General features: G+C 36.2%; 2 protein-coding genes across 2 annotated transcripts in view; one reads left to right on the top strand and one right to left on the bottom strand.

The window, feature by feature from the left end:
• The first annotated feature begins 1,044 nt into the window (after positions 1-1,044).
• On the top strand, positions 1,045-2,786 carry LOC113238249. Its single transcript, XM_026475057.1, has 2 exons — positions 1,045-1,741; positions 1,984-2,786. The coding sequence occupies exons 1-2, from the start codon at positions 1,316-1,318 to the stop codon at positions 2,722-2,724; spliced, it is 1,167 nt and encodes a 388-aa protein (XP_026330842.1). The 5' UTR covers positions 1,045-1,315; the 3' UTR covers positions 2,725-2,786.
• Positions 2,787-4,015: 1,229 nt separating this feature from the next.
• The window catches only part of LOC113238144, a 40,323-nt gene continuing 36,036 nt past the window's right edge, over positions 4,016-8,302 (bottom strand). Inside the window, exons 2-5 of the mRNA XM_026474886.1 lie at positions 8,113-8,224; positions 7,701-7,889; positions 5,540-5,672; positions 4,016-5,319 (exon numbers count right to left, since the gene is read on the bottom strand). Of these exons, the coding sequence (XP_026330671.1) occupies positions 5,234-5,319; positions 5,540-5,672; positions 7,701-7,889; positions 8,113-8,199 (495 nt within the window). The 5' untranslated portion in view covers positions 8,200-8,224 and the 3' untranslated portion in view covers positions 4,016-5,233. The remainder of the gene's footprint in view (positions 5,320-5,539; positions 5,673-7,700; positions 7,890-8,112; positions 8,225-8,302) is intronic.

Raw genomic sequence — 8,302 nt, 5'->3', positions numbered from 1 at the left:
CGTTGATTCAATATAATAATGTATGTAATATAATAATACGTGCCGGTAATCCAGAGGCTAAAGAGTCGCCATAGCTTCATTAAAGTTCTTTAATACCTAATACTTCTTTGATACCCTCTGGACGGGGAAACTAAGCAGGCCCAAATAAGTCTCTGGAAGGAGAGATATCCCACGGCGTCGCTCATCCCGCTGTCGGAACACCTCCCTCCTGGGCATGATCTACCTTGGCAAACTCGGAAGTCCCTAAATAGGCAACGGACATCTTTTGTCCTGCCCTGCGTGTCTACATCTGCACACGCGAGGACCTGTACAACGCCCCTGATAATGCTATCTCAGTCGCTAAGTATTGGTCCTTACAAATATAAACGTCAAAGTCGACACGCCAAGAAGAAGAATATAATAATTGCGCTTTATCACTGACGGCTGATCCCGTCAAGGTTCTTCTTGTTGCTTTGTTAAATTACTTTTATTTTGATGTCCTAACTGTTATAGATTTTACGACTTTGTTTTTTCACTGTCCTGTGAAGGTGGAAGCCTATAATCAGTGATTCATGACTATTGTTAACGATTATTATTTTTATTTTAAACTCTCGCCTTATGTTTATTATTATTCATTATTATTGTATATATTTTAGACTCATTTTACACTTATTATTATTACTTTTGCTATTTTTATTACTAATATTTGGAAGTATTGGACAAGTATAATTACATTTTCACCTCAGCAGCTCGAACAAGGCTATTTTGCTGTGTGAAATCAGTGAGCAAAATCTTATTTTGCTCACTCCGTGAGAAAAAGTAGCTTTTTGCTTTTTAAGTGGAGACTTGTCATTTAATGCGAAGGGGTCTAATACAAATTCGACATATTTCAAAATCAGTCGCTCCGTCCCTTTCACTTCATTACAAGAAAAAGGAAAAAGAAAATTATGGTTTATTCGTACTTCGATATTTAAGCTACATAGTAGACCCCCACAAAATGGCTGAACGAGTGCACGTTCGGAAACTCGTCAATTCATCTAAAAGATAAATTATGTGAGAAATACAAATACGATTTTATACTATGATAATTTAGTTTTTACAATTTTCATTAAAAATAAAGCAAGTGTTGCAATAAAAATATGCTAAATTTATAACGTCAATTAAAGATAACAATATTTACAATGTGTGATTTCAATGAATACAAGCGAGAACGTTCCGGAACGCAATAAATAAAAGCGCGCTTTCTTTTTTTTTAATTCAAAATTTCTTATTTGCTTGCGATAGGTACTTCTTTGATAGTTAATTGGATACCTACCTACGTAATAAAATAGAAAATATGAGCGATTCCAGTGAAGACGACAATTTTTTAACTCCTCCAGAGTTAGTTGAAACTGTTAAAAATGCTGAACTAAGTTTCTTGCCTAGTAAATCTCGTGAAAAGTACCTGAAAGTCTACGAACATTTTGACAAATGGAGGCACGAAAAGGGCGCAGGAAACACTACGTCGGAAACTGTGCTTCTGTCTTATTTCATTGAAATGTCGCATACAAAACAGCCGTCAACGATGTGGAGTATATATTCGATGTTGAAAGCTACATTACAAACTAAAAATAACGTCCATATAAACACTTACGCAAAGCTGATTGCGTTTTTGAAAAGATCGGCCGTCGGCCACAAATCAAAAAAATCGAAAGTTTTCACGGCTGCTAATATTGAAAAATTTCTTAATGAAGCTCCAGATTGCACTTTCCTAGCCGCAAAAGTAAGTATTGAATATTATTACTGTTGTCGTAGCGTTATATTTTAATTGTTAATACAATTTGGACTTTGGTAGTTATGTTATCAATTTCTATCAACATAATTATACTTACCTACTTAAATGTGTTGTTTTGGCGACTTGTATTGGAACTTTATGGTTAAAAATAACGCTACAACTATGAGAAATCCACGTTTAAGACTGCTCTAAAAGACACAATACTTATTGACGTTTTATTTATGTTTCAGGTCATCCTTATCATTGGAATAAACGGAGCATGCCGCTCCAACGAGTTATTGAATCTAACTCCTAATGCCATTGAACAACATTCCAGCGACCTTCTTTTGATTAACCTGCCAAATACGAAAACAAATATAGACAGGTCGTTCGTCGTCCGTGAGGAATACGCACACGTTGTCCAGAAATATAAAGCATTGCGCCCTCCCAATACGATCACAGACCGCTTTTTCATACAATATCGTAATGGAAAATGTACGCGGCAACCGATGGGTATTAATAAAATAGGAGCGACTGCACGAGAAATCGCAACATTTTTAGATTTGAAAGAGCCGCAGCTATACACTGGCCACTGCTTCAGGCGAACATCAGCCACTCTTTTGGCAGATGGAGGAGCTGACCTCACAACGTTGAAGCGCCATGGCGGTTGGAGATCAAATACAGTGGCTGAAGGATATATCGAAGATTCAATAGAAAATAAATCAAAAATCTGTAAGCGTATTATAGATTCGATAAACCTAAAACAGACTTCGCATTCTTGGGCACAACCTAACACCTCCAGTGATGCGAATCATACCCAAACCCGCCCAGAATCACCAACTTTTACGGTGCGGGAAGGGTCACAATCCAGCTCAACTCATAATGAAACCTCGACCACTACTCAAGTAGCAAACACTACGACGATTACTGTTCCAAATAAAACAGTAACTTTTAATCTACAGAATTGTACAAACTTCACGTTCCACTTTTAATTTTTTGTAAATTCTGTATTTTTGTAAATATACAATGATGCATTTGCTTTCATGACGTGTTTTTATTACTTGTCCCTTTAGTATATATATATGTTCTCGCTGCTGAGGTGAAAAGTTGTATGTATCACGCGAGAGCAAAGTTATTTTGTAGCTCGTATTTTTGAGTCCCTCGCTTCGCTCAAGATTCTAATTCTGAATCACTCGCTACGCTCGTGATTCAACTATAGAGTCTTTCGCTTGCTCAGGACTCAAAAACAGCACTCGCACCAAAAAACGACTTTGCTCTCTTGTTGAACAAATAACTATTCGTATACCTTGATGGTACGACGGCGAATAAAATGATTTGATTTGATGAAAGATACGAGTTTTCAATTATTTTTTGTGGTGGTGGGCGTTGAAAGGTCAAGTGCCTACAAGTTTGGGAACCTATGTTATATTATAATAGCGAAACGGGCTACCCCGTACCGTCGTGTTCTGATATTAATTTTAATGTGAAGGTTGTTACTGTCCATGAACGGGCTAATTTTAATAATATCGATGGTGAATATTTGAAATGTCATAAAGGACATTTTGTCGTAAGGGAAAATGACCTTACGACAAAATGTCTCTTAGGCATTTCAAATATCCACCACCGTCAATATAAAGGTAATAATTTCGTCGTCGTATCGAATTCTTTGCAGTAAGGAACATTTTCCATTACAACAAATATGCACACATAGACAACAAATATTTCTCCCCGTCCGGGAATGGAACCCAATACCTCTGCGTGGCAGACCAGCATGATAACCGTTCGGCAATTAGTAGTTTTGTTACTAATATGAAACGCTGAAATATAACAATATTAAAAGGCCAATTTATAAAATGGCACCGTTTCATGATTGGCCCGATTCTACGAAAGGCATACGGGTACCTTGTACGAGACATGCAGTACACGGGCGCCGTTGCGCGGGTATAGCGTACTTCCGAGGTATAGGGACAAGACGCGAAGCAATGAAAATATAGCTACAAGACAATCATTTATTGGGCACAACAATTAACATTTAAAAGTATCGAGTTCTTAGGTTTTCGCGATTGTTACACATAGGAAATGAAACTATTTTTCCGGATTTAAATCGCGTATATTTGTTTTTTCAAGTCAACCGTGACCATGGGACCTGTAAAGGGCCCGAAACGTCGGTTTGTTTGAAAAAACAAATATACGCGATTTAAATCCGGAAAAATAGTTTCATTTCCTATTTAAAAGTAATCGAGAAACTGTTATATTTTAAATGTTTCGAAAATTTGTGGTACAGCTGTTACAAAAATATACTTTGTATATTTTTTGAAGGCGTTATGGTAATTGACGTATTAAATTCAATGTAGTCATTAATTGTCTGCTAAAGAACACCACAAACAAGAAGTTCTTGTTTGTAGGTTCTAAACAGAGCTGCTAACTCGAAACGTAACATTCATAAAGTATTCTTGCTTTTGTAGTACATTTCAATGTTTAGTTTAAGTGCAAAAATAAATGCTATGGCAATCACCACAGTGCAGTCGAGGGAGTTCTATAGAACGAGGTAAATAAAATTATCCATCTCGCGGGCACTGCGCAGTCTTGCTTAAATAGAAAATATACTTAAATACAACATTATATAAAGAAGTATAGTATATAAGTATTTGGTATTTTAACTTTTAAAGTGAATAAATCGTTCGTAAAGTAATTTTAACATTACCTACAAAAAACTTCAAGACATTTTAAATGTTGAAAAACCAAATAGTTCACTATGTCCGACTTTGCTGGAACATTCAAAGCCTTAATTAATATCGATAAGGAAAATATGTAGGTAATTCATAAGTCCCCAAGTCATTTTGCAATGTTATAAACCTATCATGCGCCGTGCAAGAAAAGAATATATAATAGATTACAAGCGTTTACCGGCTGCACAGCCGTTTACGAGCTTAACCTTAAAACTTATATTGAAGCGAACGAGACGCGTCCCGTAGCGCGGCCACAGAGGACGTTTGTGTTTTCAACTGTCAAGTAGCAAAAAGTACATAATACTAACCAGAACAAACAAGCTTTAAACATAACGGTGTGCGTCCAAGCGAAAGTTACAGGTGTTTAAATTGCTAATAAAGTAATTTCGCACAAAGGTGGGTCCTTCTCATTCCCAATGGATTTTGGTACTCGAATAACACTTATAAGGACACGTATGTCTCGATTCCAATAAAATGTAATGAAATAAAATTAAATGCCTTTTTCTACCCGTACATGCAAGTACGCAACAACTAGTAGTCGGAGGTACCGGTTTTCATAAACTTATTGCATCACAGCTGTGCGCTGAGGCAATGGTAAACGTTATTGCGTTTATATGTTCTTTGATTTGAAACAATGTAGAATAGAAATATGAATCAGACAGGATGATCTGACGGTAATCAAAGATACACGCACACAATACGGCGGCGTCTTAATCGAGAGCGGGGGTGTAACCTAGGCTTAAGAGTAGAGCAGAGGCTGCATGGCGCCAACTTAGGCGGTGTTGTAGACGGCGGGCTTTCGGTCGTCCATCTTGTAGTAGTAGCTCCGAATGACCAGCAGGAAGTATATGCTGATCACTGAAACAGGATAAACACAAATGACAACAAAAGCTCCAAATTTCTTTTTTAAATGTAGTCGACCTGACTGTACGAATAGTAAAAGAATTGTAACGACAGCAACGACACCAACGGCGTCGTGGCAAGTTGGTAAATCTCATTTGTGATTAACTATCTTAATATATTGAATAGGTAATGATAGAACAAGCCGATCATATTATTATTATGTGAAGCAACTTACTGAATCCAACAATGCGCGAGATGGTAACGCCGACGTCGATTTTACCGGCGAAAGAGGCCAGAGTCACGAGGACGCCGAGCACCAATACCACCACCATGCAGATCAAGTACACCTTTACATGTCCTTTCTTGTTCTGTTAGAAATGAATACATGCAAAGTTGAAAGCAACAGCTTATAGTCACAACGAAAAGTTACTTGATTTTAATCCTATAACTATTACTAAAACTAGAATCTATTCATCATAATTTTATAAATTAAGAGCCAGGCTCTTGTCGATTTCTTAAATACCATCGTGTTGTGGTTTCTAATCTGGGTCTTTCTAAACTATGATCTAATGAAATCGTAACAGTTTTATTCGAGCACGGTGCTCGATTTAGTTGCGTCGGAAAAGAAATGAGTCCAACGAAACACCGACGTCTCATTTAGAATGGGTCGTGGATAAATGTCACTGGAATAAATACTCATGATAAATATCCATTTTTACTCGATATTTATCAAAAAACGTGGATAAATATTTTAAATCGTGGTTTATTATTTATATTTAGTAAAACAGAGTATATTTTTAAGCTTAATTGTAAACATTGATACAATTTAGCAGCATGTACGTATAGTATATTGCTTGTTATACCTTTTTGTTCTCTATGCAGTGATCAAATAAATACGTTTAAGTACCGTAAATCCCTGTATTTTTGCGTGAATCTTATTATTTTTAAATGCGTAGTTTGTTAAAAAAAATAATTGTCTCCACAAAATTAATCAGCTGTCTAACATTTTGTACGGAATTTTTTATTCAAGTTACTAATTTGGTTCGTTATTGTACAGTTGTTCAGCGTCGTATATAGAAATAAGGGTTTTTGGTTATTCAATATTTTATTAAAAAAACTGTACAGACTTCATTGGAAATACTTAAACGATAATTAATTCTAACACAAAGGATATTCAATTCAAAATCACTTGGCCACTTTTTTGCCAAAGTCTAAAATCGCTACCGAATAATTTACATGAGTGCGAAAGAAACGGAGAGAGTCGCTAAGGAGAATTGTGTTCACACTTCGCATCAAAACACTTTGTGTACCTACACAATTATAAACATTTATTTTTTATATCATGTGTTTTAATTAATATATTTTGTGTGTGAAATGTGAAAGAGAATCCTTGGGCTATTTCAAGTCCAACCCTGACTTTATTTAGTACGCAGTAGACCCCAAAACCATAAACTCGGGTCGCACTTCATTAATGCAGGATAGGTCAAAACCAAGTGCAAGAGTTCATGTGATAACTTTCTGTCAATCGAACTTTCTATAGCAGCCACTTTTATGTTGATAAAAGTTTAGGTGAGTATGTTGCAATTAGTTTAAATTCCTAGCATTTAGTGAGATGTTGTCGACTCGAAAAACGTAGGTACTTAAACAGTATTGTTACATAAAAAAATGTCAAAATGACAAGTAATCGTACGTAATAATTTAATAAAAAATAAATTTTATTATATAAAACACAAAAATTAATTATCCATGTTTTAGGATAAATACTCAGTCAAATCGGATATTTATTGGACATTTATCCTTTGACGGACATTTATCGGGTAAAAACCCATCTCTTGTCTCATTCGTTTATAGATGTACATATTGAACTCATGTACTTGACTGTGTATGGACACGGTGGAGACAGTGACAATGTTTTTGACCAAGACTCATTTTCATTTAACATGGTATTATAAGAGTACTATGTGGTCTGTGAGAGTATGTTTGTGAAATATTCACACATGCTTATTCTCTGTTTGATGGTTCAATAACATTATAAATAAATAACATTTAAAATGCTAAGTAAATTACTTTCATACAATCGAGGTGTAGCTCAGTAATTTTCAGGTAAGTTTTTGTACTCAATTTTGGTGACAATTTTTATTATTTAATTACTCGAATATATTATCATGAAATATTAAAGAATATTTTAGGTTACCACACTCGAATATTAAATAATACTTCATGATGATATTCTATAAATATTTAAATAAAAAGAAATTGTCACCAAAGTTGAGCACAAAAAACTTACATGAAAATTACCCAGTTGGAAGTGGAAGCCTCCAGTGTCATCAAAAGAGAGTCCAAGGTAAATTATGTGTTAAATTAGGTAGTTAACCGATTGTTAACGAAGACATTACCTTGTGCACGCCGACGAGAAGCACGATGGTGAAGCTCAACATGAAAAGGACGATGACAAGGAAGACGATTGCGATGGCAATTAACGTGATACCTAAATTCCTGTCCATTTCAGTTTCACCCTGCGCTGTCACTATGCTGCCACCGACCAGTAGCACCAGACCCGAAATTATATATATGATCTCCCCCACCTGCAATGCAAACATAACATCTATTACACTTTATCACAGACAACGGCGATTGTATTTTGATTTGTGTCCCATTCTGTGTTGACCTTGAAAGCGAATTGAGCGGTAGGTGTCAAAACGAGAACTTTCTTTCTTTATCACGAAAAGGCACTGCGTCAACAGTTTCGGGCTAATAGATGAAAGTTGTGCCTTCACAGTCGTAGGGCTGAACTAAAATGGTTGTTACCAGACTGAGGTATCCGATGATCAGACACCCGGTGCGGAGGTCGATGCACCCGCAGCAGGTGTCAACTGTCCACGATGGCTGAGACATGACGATGGAGGAGCTCGCGAAGGCTCTGTCAACAAACTCGTGTAATTTGTCGCAGATGTAACTGTTACCATTGAAGTCCCAAAACTTATTAGCAGATAGGTAA

This window comes from Hyposmocoma kahamanoa, unplaced genomic scaffold, assembly GCF_003589595.1.
Source record: "Hyposmocoma kahamanoa isolate Upper Pololo Valley unplaced genomic scaffold, ASM358959v1 95, whole genome shotgun sequence".
NCBI lineage: Eukaryota > Metazoa > Arthropoda > Insecta > Lepidoptera > Cosmopterigidae > Hyposmocoma > Hyposmocoma kahamanoa.
This window is presented reverse-complemented; position numbering and strand designations above follow the sequence as displayed.